The sequence below is a fragment of the Stomoxys calcitrans genome, chromosome 5 (genome assembly GCF_963082655.1).
Source record: "Stomoxys calcitrans chromosome 5, idStoCalc2.1, whole genome shotgun sequence".
Classification (NCBI taxonomy): Eukaryota; Metazoa; Arthropoda; class Insecta; order Diptera; family Muscidae; genus Stomoxys; species Stomoxys calcitrans.
Window position 1 is genome coordinate 150,853,818 of NC_081556.1, and position 17,088 is coordinate 150,870,905.

Genomic DNA, 17,088 nt, shown 5'->3' on the forward strand with positions numbered 1-17,088 from the left:
CGAATGATGAAATCTTTGCAATAGTACAGTTGACTTATTCCAAATATTTTTCACAAGCTAAGACATTCCGTCTCATTAGGTGTACCGAAATTCTTGAGGACATAATGACTGAGGAGAAACAAGAGGAAATAATTCGCGACTACCACGAACGATCGAATCATAGAGGCATAAATGAGACATTGTCTCACCTTAAGAGGAAATATTATTTCTTAAATATGAAAGATAAGATCACCAAAACACTGAACCATTGCGAGAAGTGTAAGACCTTTAAATATGATAGGAATCCCCCAAAACTGAAATTTTTAGTTCCAGAAACACCATTAAAACCCCTGGAAATACTTCATATCGATCTCTACAGTATTAACAATAATCAAATACTGACTGTCATAGACAAATGTTCCAAATTTGCTTGCGGATACGCACTTAGTTGCAGGAATAGTATTACGGTTCTTAAAGCATTCAAGAATTTTATTAGTTCCTTTGGTATACCCAAAATGGTTGTCTGTGACCAAGGCTCCGAATTCGTTGCAAACATCTTCAAAGATTTCTGCAGACAATTCCAAATAGAATTACACTTTACATCTTTCCAACAGACTAGCAGTAATTCACCTGTAGAAAGGTTACACTCCACACTTACTGAAATATACAGACTAATACTATCTAAGAGAAAGGAAAAGGGATTCTCAACAGAACACGAGGAAATACTGTCTGAAACATTGATAACGTACAATAACGCTATTCATTCCACGACCAAACACACACCCTACGAGTTATTTTTTGGACGACCATACAAATTCATGAAGACATTAAATTTTTCAAACGAACATGACTATTTAACGAAACTAAATACTTTCCTTGACGAACTATACCCCGAAATTCAAAAACATGTCCGAGACACAACAAAGACAAGAATCGAAAACCTGAATGATTCTAGAGAGGATCCTGAAGACGTCACTGATGGCCAAATCGTTTTCAGGAAAGAATCAAGAAGAAACAAATTGACGCCTAGATATTCAAAGCAAACAGTTGAAAAAGATGGCAAATTTACCATTCTTACTAAAGGGCAAAAGAAATTACATAAATGTAGATTAAGGAAACAACATAAAAAATAAAAAAAAAAAAAAAAACAAAAAAAATAAATAAATAAATAAATAAATAAATAAAAACTAAAATTTTAATTGTATCAAGAATTATTATAGCCTTTGCAAAAAGAAAAAGAAATGTCCTATACTATTACTACATGTTTAGTACATAAATAAACAAATAAACAATAATTCAGTAAATTAATATGAATATATACTAGGGATAGAACATTGACCAGAACTACCCTCACGCTCTTCTCACACAAACTAACACTAATCTTTCACTTTTAGAATTCCTTCAATTCAGGCACAAATAATCGAGGTACACAACTTGCCAACACACCAAAGCATTTTACCACTGCGTTTAGGCCCCGCAAGATTCGTCACAAATCTCAACAGCTTTATTCACATCATTAATCTTGAAAACTACAAAACAAACATTGACGTTATAGAATACAATCTTGACCTTTTCGAGAAACATATATTTGAACCTAACATCGTAAGAATAACTAAGCTAAAACTTGCAGAATTAAAGACCAAGTTTTTAGCATTATACCCAATTAAAAGACAGAGAAGAGGGCTAATAAATGGACTAGGTTCCGTGATTAAATTCATAACGGGTAACATGGATGACCAAGACGCTAGAACAATAAATCAACAGATAGAAAACATTTACTCAAACCTAAACAACGTTACATATACACTTTCACACGAACATTCAATCAACTTTAAAATGATTGAAAGATTCAATAACATAACATCCCACATAAATAACGAACAGCACACAATAGAAAGATACATGTTGAGCACAACTAATAAAATAAAACAGGAAGAGGACATACTATTACAAACACAATACCTCAACCAGATAAACTACAACATCGACCTTCTAACACACCACTTAACAAACATAGCTGAGGCAGTAGTTCTGTCAAAACTAAATATAATTTCAAGATTCCTCCTCAGCCCGGAAGAACTCGAAAACATAGAAGTCAAATTAAAACAAAAAAATATTGAAGTCAGATCTATCGAAAATATTTATGAAATGCTAGGCATGCAAGCCTACTACAATGAAACAAATATCATTTTTAATATTCTTGTACCGAATGTCTCTGAAGAAGACTATTTTCTATACCACATAATTCCTTTACCAATAAACATAACTAAGTTAATAATAACAGAACCATATATATTGTTTAATGAAAATTCCACACACCATCACAAAACACTTTGCCCATCGATCGAAGGAACATATTATTGCGGTATACCGATCCGACAGGAAGAAACCAAATACTCGTTATGTATTGGAAACTTAATAAACAATAAAGAAGCAAATTGCCCAATTAGTGACGTTGGAAAAAGGGAATCGATCACACAAGTGGAACAAAACCTAATACTTTTTATACACTCACCAGAGACACTAATAAATTCTACTTGCAGTATCAAAACTCTCACAGTAAAAGACACAGCCCTTGTGCGTTTCCAGAACTGTGACGTCTCAATAAATGGTATAACATACCACGATGATACCGATGCATATTGGGATCAACTCCACATACCCCCGTTACCAAACAGCAACATTTCCGTAAACTCCACAATCGAAATACTTAGTCTTCAAAAACTCGAGGATTTCAACTTTCTAACCAACAACAGAATTAGCAACCTGGAAATAACCACTACAACAGTTCACTCAGTCACAACAACAACAACATTAGTATGCACAATAATAGTCATTACCATACTCATCATTGTCATTAAACGAAAAAATACGTACAAACACCACTTTCCACCTCCACAGCCTATCACTCCGACCACAACATCTTCATTGTGGCCGTCGCTCTATCTTAAGGGGGGAGGAGTTACGACACCCACCTTATTGTCTCCACCAAAACCAGTTACGACACCCACCTTATTATCTCCACCAAAACCACCGAGAACGTTAACCTATTGATTTAGGTCATAATTAACGCTGAATAACCAATAAATATATTTGTCTCATATAACCAATATCATTGTTAGCAATAAGAACACCAACTAATTAATAAGAAATTGTTTTGTAACTTTTATTGTATAATTCCAAGAAATCTAGCTTTTACTTTAATCATCATTTATTATATTGTAACTTAGTTTTCTTTAAGATTTAAAATGAAAATAAAAATTATTCTTTGTTCAGACTTCAAATTGCAAAGAGTTATATTTTTTTTTTTTAACCACGGAGGTTCCACCATCCTTATCTCACGCGGTTCGGACTCGGCTGTAAAAGGGAGGCCCCTTATTATTGAGCTTAAACTTGAATCGGACTGCACTCATTGATATGGGAGAAGTTTGCCCCAGTTCCTTAGTGGAATGTTAATGGGCAAAATTTGCAATTTGCAATAGCTAGCCACATCCTATGGTGGTGGGTATTAAAATGTCAGCGGTGATTATCACCTCCTCCTGGCAACATTTCTGAGGAACTATGCCATTTGAAAAAGGGTTTGGCAGCCATGTTAAAACTTCTCCCGAAAGAGGTGTTGCACTGGGGCTCGCCGTTCGGACTCGGCTATAAAAAGGGAGGCCTCTTATCATTGGGCTTAAACTTGAATCGGACAGCACACATTGATATGTGAAAAGTTTGCGCCTGTTCCTTTATGAAATGATTTTTGGTCAAATTTTAAAGATTTTTTTCTTGTTCAAAATTTTTTAAATGGTATTTTCATAAAAATTTTATCATATATTATTTATTGTGATAATTTTGTAAACAATTTATTTAAATAGAAACTTTTTTCAACATTTCATTCCTAGGTAAAATTTTGCCCAGAACTTGAATTCTAAAAAAAATTAAATTTTATAGAAAATTTTGTCAAAATTTGATTTTTATAGAAAATTTTGACAAAATTAATATTTGCAACTGTAATTTTTAAAAAACTTTTGTAAAACTTTGATTTTTGTGGAAAATGTTGACAAAAATAAATTTTTGAAAAAAACTGTAATTTTTAAGAAAACTTTGTCAAAATTTCATTTCTATAGAAAATTTTGTCAAAAATTGTTTTTTATAGAAAATCTTGTCAAATTATCATTTATATAGAAATTTTTGCCAAAATTTTAAATTTACAGAAAATTTTGTAAACATTTTATTTTTTAAAGAAAATTTTGTCAAAATTTTATTTTTAAAGAAAATTTTGTCAACATTTTATTTTTATATAAAATTTTGTCAAAATTTTAGTTTTAAAGGAAATTTTACAAAAATTTAATTTTTAAAGAAAATGTTACCAAAATTTTATTTTTAAAGAAAATTTTGTCAAAATTATGTTTTATATAAACAATTTTGTTAAAACTTTACTTTAATAGAAAATTTTGTCAAAACTTTATTTTTAAAGAAAATTTTGTCAAAATTTAATTATTATAAAAAAATTTTTTAAAATTTTATTTTTATAAAAATTTTTGTTTATGTTAATAGAAAATTTTGTCAAGGTTTTATTTTCATAGAAAATATGGCGAAATTGTTATTTCTATGGAAAATTTTAATAAAATTTTTTTATGCAAAACCAGCTAGACCGGGCCCGCTTCGCTGCAGTCTCTTTCACTTATATATTTAATTTAAACCTCATATTCCCATGGTCGGAAAATATGTCCTGTTTGTGAACCTTTTGGGGTTGGCACAGGCCCCCAGACATTTCTCTCCCCCCAGTGTGGATATCTAGTTCGTGCTCTACTTTCAAAAACTTTTCGTTTGAGTCCCATGTTGCCATGGTCGGTAAATCTGTTCGGTTTGGTGGTATTTTGAAGGTGGGATGGGCACTCACAACTTGGCCCTTATAATATATACGATATCGAGTTTTGGTTCCACTAACAAAATCCTTTTATCTGAGCCCCATATTACCAAGGTCGTTAAATAACAGTACAGTCTGGGTGGTGCTATAGGTATGGGGCGGCCCACCATGCATATGGTGCCGAAAGTGGATTTCGGATTTTTTTATACTTCCAAATATCTTTAATTTAAGCCGCATATTCCTATGGTCGATAAACATTTCCTATTTGAGGGTTGTTTTGGCCACTAAATTCGATATCAGATTAATTTTCTACTCTCAAATACCTTTAATTTAAGTCCAATATTATCATTGATTCATGTATCCTTTAGGCCGATTTTGTGGGTGAAGCGGCCATCCAGGTACCCTACCCAAAATTTGGATACCAAATTTTTGTTTTTAGTTCACTCTAAGTTGTGAAACAATAATTTCGATGAAGTCGCCCTACACATCTTCGAGATTTGACGTTTTTGAAAACGAGGGTAAAAGGGAGGGTTCGCCTATCCTTCGCCAATCCACCAAACCATTCTACAGCATTTCAAAAAAAAAAAACTCGTTCATCCATATTTGGGTCTATACGGAACACCACATTTGAATCGCATCTTTGGAATGTTAGTTAGGTTAGTATACTGAGAACAGAACTGCCAGATTGAACCTTTCTAGTGGAATATGCTGTCGACATTGTTTGCTGTCATAACGGCAAGAGGCACGCACGGTGCAGAGCGCAAACGTCTTCTTCTTACTCCATTTTAAATGCTTCAACGACCTACAACAGTTTGAAGTGCAATAGTTTTGACCACCACTGTGTCTTATGTACCAGGTGCAAACATACACCTTCAGATGACTGGTTGATGTTAAACCCATATCCATTCTGCTAATGTATGCCTCCATTAATGCATTGTTTCGGTAAATGGGGGGAGGGGCTATCCAGGCATTTTCCCTTCTATCTCCGTTGTCATATTAATCTCTCGCTCTGGAAAGAAAAAAAAAAAAACAACGTCAAACAAAAAAAAATGATGAATAGTTAAAACAAAGAAATAAAAATTAGGGACAATAGGGAAAAACTCAGATAACAATGCATGAGGAACGTCAAGAAGACACACAACATGGCATATCTCCATGGTAAAACAGTTAACTTGGCTGTGAAATTTTCTCACTTTTGTTTGAAGTTTGCAAACGTCTCCCGTAGTCTTGGCCAACAATTGCATTACGTTTTTTGTTAGTTTTTTGCAATCGCAAGCTCAGTGATGATGATGATGGTAAACTTACACCCAGGCATTTTTCCATTCACCCCCCAGACATACCAACTAAGGCACCTCAGTTGGTATGTAAACCAAAACTTAATTATGCCTTAAGTTTAGCTATGCTCGAGTTTTAATGTGCAACTGATGGTGGAAAAAAAACAAAAGCCTGGTTTCCCCAAAGCAGGGAATGCTGCAATAGCTTCCAGGCTCCAGACTTTGGGTGGGTGTATGCTTTGAATAATTGCCATTTTACCAAGAAAAGTGACCGCTTTCATGATTAAAAAAAAGCAATTGCAGCGCAAATGATTTGTTCCTTTCATCATGGTTGCATTTATCGCAAATTGCACTTTTATATCAGACATTTTCCCCACTCATAAATTATCGAAATAATTAAATGCAATTTTTTTGTGTTTCATTGGATTTCAAAAAATTTTTTTTCCAAGAGAACGTGTGCGTGCAGATGGCTGTGTGAATCTTTGACATTGCCTGATGGTGATTGTCCAAAGACACTATCGATGGCTGATGATGTGTCGTCGGTCAATAACATGATGTTTGAATTGAATACCTCACCTGGCTGACTGACTGACTGGACGGTATGCCATGACCACCAGCATTGTTCAACAATATAAAAGTGTAAAAAATAGTTTACACTGAGGAAAAACTGAATAAGATCGAAATTGAAAATTAGATATCAAGAAAATGAATGATAATTTAAGCATAAGGAGAAATCTAACTTAACCATTATAGTCAACAAGCGATTGGCAAATATTTCGAGGGCTGGCGAGACCCTATCAACAAAGTAAGCAAAAACTGAAGAAGAAAACCTCAACTTTGATTGAGTGATAAAATAAGGAAAAAACCCTTCTGCTTCAGCTTTCCTTCACCTCGTTGGTAGTTTTGGTGAGCACGAACAACTTTAAATGCAAATATATCCATACTTAGAAAATTGTTATCAGAAAACTAGAAATGAAGAGCAACATTTCAAGGCTCTTTAAAATCTATTCTGATTTACTTTTACGTTTGCCTATTATGGCCGGAGAACACTCTAGAACTGATGATAGGTTGCCAGACCTTGATCAAATAAGATAAGGATTACTCCTTAGGAATACACATTAGGAGTGACTACTTGGGAGTAATCCTTATTTTACTTGAACACCAAATCAAAGTTGAGGTCTTCTGTTTTTAGTTTTGGTGATCCCGAACAACTTTAAATGCAAATATATCCAGGTGTATATTATTGGCCATATGAAAACTGATTTTTCGTCTCAACCCAAGTTCAGGTATCAGAAAACTAGAAATTAAGAGCAACATTTCAAGGCTCTTTGAAATCTATTTCGATTTACTTTGATGTTTGCCTATTATGGCCGGAGAACACTCTAGTTCTGATGATAGGTTGCCAGACCTTGATCAAATAAGATAAGAATTAATCCTTAGGAATACACATTAGGAGTGACTACTTGGGAGGAATCCTTATTTACTTGAACACCAAATCAAAGTTGAGGTCTTCTTCTTCTGTTTTTAGGTTTGGTGATCCCGAACAACTTTAAATGCAAATATGTTCAGTTTGTTTTGGCGATCGCAATTAACTTTAAATTCAAATATATCCATTATATTTAAAATTTCTGCCGTCTAAGCTACAAGAAATGTTCTACTCTTCTTCACATTTAGATATGCAATAAATCTATGGTCGAAAGAAGTCAATTCCTGCTTCTATATCATAGGCTACTTCGTATATCATTAAACACCAAATTCGCAGTTGTTTTCTTTATTTGATCTCGGACATCCCTCAGAGAAGACTATCTTGTGTTACTCAACGGGATGTACGTACACCAGTTTGTACTTAAAGCCCATGAGCCTTAATTCCGTTATGGAATCTTTCTTTCCTAAATTCAAACCAAAGATGCTCTTCTTCCCTAATTCCTATGAAAATCTTCTAACACAGTTTTAATATCATAATGGAGATGAAGATCCAATGTTCTCGCCAAGAATTAGTGGAATATACCTTTGGTTTGACAGTATTTGGCAGAAATATAGGTGATGTTCAAATTTAGCCGGCAAGTGTATCGTATCATCTCATCGAAAGAAACCTGGTATCAAAGTTAAAATCTCAAATCCATTGCCTTTTATTGTTATAGGGATTTCTTTCCATTCCATCACGGTTATTGTAAGGCAGAAACATCAGCCTTCTACTTCTCTAGTACATTTATCAGAACGCAAACTGTACTTTTGTATATCAAGTTCGAGAATTTCAGGTGTTGCTTCGCGATACATGGTTTCTTTGAGCCTTACGCCGCTGCATTAACGCCGGTCATTTTCTCTTGTTCTTCAATATCCTCTTAACTATTATCTCAAGTGAAACATCGGCTGTCAGTGTTTTCAGTTCCCTGCGTCTTTTGACTGTTGACCTCATCTTGCTTCTTATCTCTCCATATCGGTTCATCGCGTGCACCTTCCCCGAATCTCATTTATGCACTACTCTCGTATTGCTCGTTTATGATCCGTTTGATTCTTACTCTCTCCTGTATGGGTGTTGCATGTCGCGGTTTATAGCCTGGCCTAATCCATTGATTGTAGATCTATCGGAACCATTTCTGCTATTGCAAAGGCTGTGGGCTCCGGCACTGTTCGGTTGGGTGATATGACTCAAAAAGCTGCGATTTCGATCAGTGTACTGTAGGCAGTGTCTGACTCCATATTTTGCTCCCATTGAGGAAGATGCTATTTCTTGTCTCCTGTCTCGTTGTGTCTCGGATTTGCTCTGAATGGTTCAGCTCGGATCCCTATATATTTGACCGATCTCCTGGTTCTCACCAGTATGTCGTCTATGTACATGCTCGGTACGCGTAGTCCTACCGTCTTCTGCATCGCAAGTTGCAAGCCGTGAAAATCCAGCCAGTTCCTTACTCTTCCGTGTCTCTTGCCGCGATGACTGCAGCGTTTTCGTCATTATCCTACGTTTTTCTCGTAACCAACACTTAGCGGATGTCCGCTATAAATTCAGTGTATAGCGTTGGCGATAAGGAAAGTTATGGATTGAAGGGGAGAAAAGGGAGTAGCGTTTCTTAATATTCCTTTTAAATTTCTGAATGTCAATATTGGTGGGAACGACATTAGTTGGAAGTAAATTCCACATACAAATGGTTCGGTCGAAAAATGACGGGTGTGAGTTCCTGACAAGTCTTGTATTCCTGCTGAACATTCTAACGTCAGGAATAAGAAGACGGATATCCCCGGCACACGCCATGAAAATTACGATAGAGCAGTACAACGCTAACCACATTCCGATGATGTTCAAGAGATGCAAAAGAGTTGGATACCCTGCTGTCCCGAGTCAACACCATCGCCCTCCACAAAACCCGTTCAAGCAGTTTCTAGGACTCCTTTGGTAGTATAGATATTAAGAAAATCAGAAGAGGCGAAATTCTTCTTGCGCCGCTTAAGAAAGCCCAAAAAACTTGAATGCTTCGAATACGTGATTAGACCAACGGACATCACACTGTATCTTCATGCCCAGAAAATCTAACACCTCATTGTCTATACAATGTTGATAGATATGGCCGATTGTAGTGGGTCAGTGAATTGTTTATGAGATAAGAAACAGCACTACGTCTTCTGTGTGTTAAAGTCTACTCTTTTCATTTTACAGAAATGGTCAATAAATCCTGGGAGAGCATCTCATCCATAATGCGCCTTCTGTCCCCGATTTCTTGAGGACTGGGCCTATGGTCAAATGAATATGAATGACACAGACTACTGCCATCGGCAAATGTGTAGACTGGAGTCGCGGTCTGACCCAATAGATCACCAATGAAAATAAGGAAAAGGGAAGGGGAGAGAACAGAGCCTTGTGGCCCACCTGCGGTCAATGTTTACTCATCGGATGAGAACTCATCTACAACAACTCGTATAGTGCGATCTCTGAGAAAGCACGAAATAAATCGAACGAAGTTATTATCGACTCCAAAAGCGACTAGCTTGATAAAAGTGCACCGTGTCAGACTCTATCATATGCCTTGGAGATATCCAGAGTCACGACCTTACTCTCACCAAACTGGTGGACGGAGCGACTCCAACGTTCCGACAGAAATACCATTAGGTCTCCCGTAGAGCGATTTTTGCGGAACCTAAGAAGGCCGTTGGACTCTAGCTCTGGACCCATCTCTGAAACAGTGTTGGGTACTTGTGCAAAAACATGTGATTACTATTAGCAAAACAATAGTCGACGATATCTCATAATAGTGTGCCCGTCACTTCTTATAATCAACCTTCAGCTGTCTTTTACAAATTCTCACCACTGTCATCGAACACTATTATCGGCACATAAATATTTATGAATGACTCTTATTTTCCAGTGTTATTTTTCTGTTATCCCGCGAGTTATTACAAGCACCTGACAAATCGCTGAAGTCTTCATGAGCTGTTTGCCTGTCGTTGCTGGCGGTGCCATTCATTGTTTTTTTTTTTTTTGCAATATTTGATTGGAAACGACTTTTACTGGACATAGAGACCCCCAAGTAAGCTTCCTCACTTTCCAGGGTATGTTTATTTTGTTTTTTCTTTTTTTCTTTATCATTGTAGTTAACACCATCTGGTGGCTATAACTGCAGGCTAAGGCTGGACAAAGTTTTGGCAAAATACGTTAAATAAAAGTAAAAAAAAAATCCCCAGTATTAACTTTTGTACAATCATTTATTATGGTCAGTAAATGGGAAATGAGGAAAAAGAAACGGTCAAGTCAACTTTTAGGCAAGTGCAAAAAGAGTGGGAGCAGGAAAAAATTCAACTACCATTTATTTATGTAGTAATGCTAATAACGGTGTAAGCTCCAGCCTAAGATGGACGATTTTTGACCAAATCATACAACCAAAAAGGCAGCAGAGTTGACGTTCATGATGATGATGATGATGGGAGTCTTATGCCTAGCCACCAGCTGCTACTGATGTTAGGGGGCTCCACTAACCACCGTTAGAGTTCATTAAAACTCATCTTTGACTTGGTCATCCAAAAAAAAAAAAGATTCAAGATTTACTTTATCCTGCTTATTGGAGTTGTTTTTAACGACATCTATTGACAGCTATTATGGATTCATTGTCACCCATAATTTAACCATCTATGGCCATCATCTTTGGGGTATAACTAACTATAATTACCCTCTTGATTATAATTTCATATTTTATTATTCCTTGGCTTTTTGGTTGCTTGGTCGACCGACAATCTCGATAGCATTAAAGCCTAGCCAACCAGCAGGGTCTCTGGCTCTATCATTTATGTATAATGCGATTACCATGGAGTTCATTGGGCATTTTGTGCGTTTTCTCATGCTCTCTCCCCCTTTCGATGCGGTGTTACCGATCTCATCCTTAGCATTGGCGCATTAAAGTGTGTGGATGATTGTACAGATGTGTGTGTGTTTGTGTGTGACTGTTTGCCTACTGCCTGCCTTATCTCGCTGGTCTTGTGTACAGGTTGTTGACTTTTTGCTATCATTTGTTAAATATTTTGTTGAGCAAAAAAATCCAACAGCCCCGTACAACACACAACAAATTAATTTAGGATGATTTGTCATTAATGGATTTTGCGAATACTTCAAGTGTTCTGGGTCTGAGTGTTCGTGTGTGTAGTGTGTCTAACAAGCATTCGCTGTTTATCTTTTATTTTAGAGCTGAGTGGCGGCCTCACAACATTCTTATGCCAGAATCCGGGAAGGTTTTCTGTCGTGTGATTGAAGATTGATTTATGAACCAAACGCTTGACTTTAGCTGCAACTAATTAAACAGATTTCTTTACCTCTAACCATTTGCTAAGTGGCCGTGCTAATCGGATATGGGATAACTGCGTACTTGCCCAGAGGGGGCATATCTAAAATGTTGTGGATATATTTGCATTTAAAGTTTTTTGAAATATTTAAGGTCATGAGAATAAGGCAAATTGTCATTCAACAAGACGATTCATTCAAGATAATGGGGAATAAATTATTCTAGGTCTTAATTTAGATTTAGTCGACCTAGAATGTTATAAACGGAATGGTAATAACTAAAAAAAGACTCGTAAATTACACTGGGATTCTTTTGTTATTAGGTTATAAGCGTATTTTTCCTGTCAAAATTTGCTGGAGAGTAAGCACAGACTTTACTCTCTTTTGCTCTTAATTTGAATTAACAGCTGGTTTTCATAAAACAGCTGTTTGATGTTGCAAATTTCAACTCCCGAAAAAACTCTAGTAAAGGGTGATTTTTTTGAGGTTAGGATTTTCATGCATTAGTATTTGACAGATCACGTGGGATTTCAGACATGGTGTCAAAGAGAAAGATGCTCAGTATGCTTTGACATTTCATCATGAATAGACTTACTAACGAGCAACGCTTGCAAATCATTTTCAGTGAATCATTTTCATTGAAATCATTTTCAGTGAATCGACAAATTTTGTTCAGCGATGAGGCTCATTTCTGGTTGAATGGCTACGTAAATAAGCAAAATTGCCGCATTTGGAGTGAAGAGCAACCAGAAGCCGTTCAAGAACTGCCCATGCATCCCGAAAAATGCACTGTTTGGTGTGGTTTGTACGCTGGTGGAATCATTGGACCGTATTTTTTCAAAGATGCTGTTGGACGCAACGTTACGGTGAATGAACACATTTCGAACCGAACACTGATTTTGGTAATAAAATTCAATGATTTGCAAGCGTTGCTCGTTAGTAAGTCTATTCATGATGAAATGTCAAAGCATACTGAGCATCTTTCTCTTTGACACCATGTCTGAAATCCCACGTGATCTGTCAAATACTAATGCATGAAAATCCTAACCTCAAAAAAATCACCCTTTAGAAATTTGCAAGCTCTCAATTACTAAACTCTCCAAATTTTGCTCGCTCTCACCCACTCTTCATCTCTCTTCCGCTGCCAAATAAAATACGTGAATGTCTTCCAGTAACAATTAAATTAAATTGCATAAATTTTTGAGTATTTACAGGTCTTTATGATGTCTACACGATTTGTTCCTTACAGAAATTAGAAGTTTCTCCTCAAAGAGGTGTCGTACTGCGGCACTCCGCTTGGACACGGTTATAAAATGGAAGCACTTATCTTAAATGGAAGCACTTATTAAATCGTAAGCTCCAAAAGGCAATGGGAGAATAGATTGAGGATGGGAGCAGCTCATACCATCGCGGTATAATCGAGGCGATGATAGGTAACCTGAAAAGAATACAAGAGGTTTCCGATCGGATACCTGAGATGAACCTTGAAGTCGAGTGCGAGGCACTGCTGCCATCGGCACAGTCTTGGATTGACGGAACCCTAGTATAGCCATCAGGAAAATCGTGTTACACTGATGGATCATAGCTAGAGGACAGAGTGGGCCTGGGGGTTTACATTACGAACCCAGGGACTGAGATCTGTTTTAGACTGCCTGATCATAATACGGTCCTGCAGGCGGAGATCCGGGCGATCACGGAATGCGTTAAGTGGTGTGGTGCTAATGCGAGGACGTCGAGTGTGAACATCTTTACCGACAGCAAAATTGCCATAAGGGCAATAACAACCAGGACGGTATGGTCACGAACAGTCTTGCAGTGTAGGAGATTAACGTCTTCTCTGAGGATGGCAAAATCCGCAGCGTTTGTGTTCTGGGCCATAACGGAGTAAGGGGAAATGAGAGGGCAGACGATTTGGCGGTGAAGGCGAGAGGACTGCCGTCAATGAACTTGTTTAACCCGAAGCTTTTAGGGTCGATGCTGTCCGAGTTAAGGGAGTGGGCGACGAATACGCACGCGAAAATCCTTTGGGGGTTCCAGATCGTGAGAAGACGAGGCTTTTACTTAAAGGATGTAAGAAGGCGGTCAGTATACTAGCTATTGGTATCATAACGGGACACATAGGACTACGAGCTCACTTATGTAAAATCGGTGCGTCAAGTGATAGCATGTGTAGGGCATGCGTGGAAGATGATGAGACGTTGGAGCATTTGTCATTGCCCGGTTTTCGCGTCTAACAGATACCCACTCTTAGATGGAGACACAATACCAGACATGAACCAACTTAGGGGAGTGGGCTTTTGAAAACAATTAAGGATTTTGTAAGTAGCGCGGCATTCCTAACTTAAAATTTTCTTTTTAGAGTTTACTTTCTAGTTTTTAGAGCGCACAACAAGCCGATTACTGGCTTAGGTGTATGTCCATAGTGGCATGGGCCGGATTAATATCTGCACCCTCTTTTCAACCTTACCTAACCTAGAAGTTTCGTCAAGCTAATAGTTTGTGGATGAATAATTACATTTCCTAATCGCCATGATAGAAGGCCATCGAAACGCAGTGGTTAGCATGACCCTAAAGCCTGGGTTCGAGTCCTGGCTAGAAAACCAGAACAAGACAAGATTGCTTTAGGCTTTGCAGTGAGACGGACGTTTGCGCAAAAACCTACGATTCTAATGTAATACGGTGCGGATAGTAAAGGGTGATTTTTTTGAGGTTAGGATTTTCATGCATTAGTATTTGACAGATCACGTGGGATTTCAGACATGGTGTCAAAGAGAAAGATGCTCAGTATGCTTTGACATTTCATCATGAATAGACTTACTAACGAGCAACGCTTGCAAATCATTGAATTTTATTACCAAAATCAGTGTTCGGTTCGAAATGTGTTCATTCACTGTAACGTTGCGTCCAACAGCATCTTTGAAAAAATACGGTCCAATGATTCCACCAGCGTACAAACCACACCAAACAGTGCATCCGAACGTCATACACCTCGGAGTGTCCAGATTAATTTTTAGAAATACATTATCCATTTCCGTTCGTAATATTTCAACTATTACCCAGTTTCAACTTACCATTGCCAGCGGAGAATCGTAGAGTGATAGGATAGTGACCTAATACGTTGTCTAGGTCATGTATTTGGCCTACGAATATTCCATTAAGGAAAAGGTGCATACTTTTCACATATCAATGAGTGCAGTCTGCTAACTAAAATAACCTACAGTTAAAGTGAGTCTAAACAAAACAACCCAAAAGTTAAACATTTTACTGGTACCTACTATGAAAGAAATTCCTTCGAAGACGCAGCATTGGAACTTAAGGATTTGTCACATTAACGCCTAGAGCTTGAATAATAAGATTGATGAACTTCGATTTATTTTTTGAGAATTCAGGTTTGGATGCTATCTGTGTATCAGAGATGTGGCTGAAGGAGACAACTTTTGATTCTTTCATTAAACTTAAGGGGTATGCGGTATTTAGGGCTGATAGACTATGCAGAGGAGGCGGCACAGCGATTTATGTCCGTAGCGGTTTACGGACTCGCATGTGTGCCATATCAGAAGCTAATGATAGCATTGAATATATGTTCATCTAAATATCTGCTATAGAAAGGAAGCTTTTGCTTGATTGTGTCTATGGGCCAACAGCATTGATCATTCTTGGAAATAGTGGAACACCTCACCATTGGCTACTCGGACGTCATTATAGCAGGTGATTTTAATTCCAACATCCTTTTAGACACAAGTTTCTCCGAGCAGATGTCTTCATTGGGCTTATTACCGTCTAACACATCCATGCCGACTTATTTTTCGTCCAGTTCTAGTAACCTTCCAGATTTGTTTTTTTTTTCCAGTGAGATTTCTAATGTTTCCTTTTATGGCCCATTGTCTCCAACCATGATTTGATCTTTCTGTCCTACGACTTTGAGATCCATAGAAGGAAAGAGTCTTATTAATTTAGAGATTTCTATAGTCTGGACTACGACGCCTTGCCTTCTTTAATTTCTGATATCGATTGGAGTTTGCTATACCATATGGAATCGGTTGACGATCAGATGAACTTTTTATCTAGAAATGTGTGCGTGCTCCAGGATCTTATGCTCCCGGTCAGAATGAGACGAATCTGTTCGTAAACTAAGCCTTGGTTTTTGCAGATATTCGTGTTGCAATTGAGATCCGAAACACTGCATACCATAGATAGAAGCGTTTTAGGACACCGCACCTGCGAGAGGAATATCGCTCAAACAGATCTAGTGATCTAGTAGTAGTTGACAAAATCAACTATTACCTCAGACATTTCATCCCTGCGATTGGTTCGAAGAAGATTTGGAAGGCCATTCACGACATTGGTATCGGTCGCAAATCCGCCGATAACTTCACTGACGTAGATTTGGACGAGCTCAATGCTACCCTTACAAATATCCCAGCACACCCCATAGATCCAAGTTTCTATGATTTTGATTTGACTATTGAGGATTGTCACGGTGAAGGTTTAGTATTCTCGGGTAAAGCACAAAGCGATGTGGTATTTGGTTTCTCAAGAGTGAAATTGAACCTGCTTGTTCTCTTCGACCATTCAAAGGCATTCGATACAGTCGATCACAATATGTTGGCGGCAAAGTTTGGTTGGCGGCACCTGTTTGGTTTCTCGCCCACGTCTTTTCTTTTAATCGTTATCATATCCCTCCAATCGTACCCAATCCGTGGTTTCGAAGTCATTTGTTTCTAGTCCTTTGCCTGTTATTCGGGGAGTGCCCCAAGGTTAAATTTTGGTCTGCCAGACCAACTCCCATTTGTAAGGCCCACATGTATGCGAATGATGTGCAATTCTATATAAGTAGCCCTAAGGAAAGCCTAGTAGACCATGTCGGGATGAACCGGTTAAGGATTTATGAATGGGCAAATGTTAATGGATTGAGCCTTAATCCCCTTAAGTTCAGAAAGAAAAGGGTTTCACGATACACTTGCAACCCTGTTGTTGTTGTTGCTAGAAATTTGAAAGTCAGGTTAATTTTTGCATCTTATTTAAAAGTAACGGTGCTTACCATATGTTGATGTTGACACCTTACGTTGACAAATGTGCTGTCAATTAAGTTTTCTTTAAGATCTATGTCTATTATGATACCCAATAAAAAAAAATAGTTTTGTCCATCGGGGCAACACTGCGCAACACCTCCTTCAGCAGAAGTTTTTACATTGCATAGTACCACCACTGAAAATTTT

The 17,088-nt window shown here is 37.5% G+C and overlaps 1 protein-coding gene across 1 annotated transcript; it reads left to right on the forward strand.

Annotated features, from left to right (window-relative positions):
- Window positions 1-1,166: 1,166 nt before the first annotated feature.
- Window positions 1,167-3,187, forward strand: LOC131998162 (uncharacterized). The gene is made up of 2 exons (XM_059370498.1): window positions 1,167-2,796; window positions 2,881-3,187. Exons 1-2 carry the CDS (start codon window positions 1,708-1,710, stop codon window positions 3,031-3,033), a joined length of 1,242 nt encoding a protein of 413 aa, XP_059226481.1. The 5' UTR covers window positions 1,167-1,707; the 3' UTR covers window positions 3,034-3,187.
- Window positions 3,188-17,088: the final 13,901 nt, after the last annotated feature.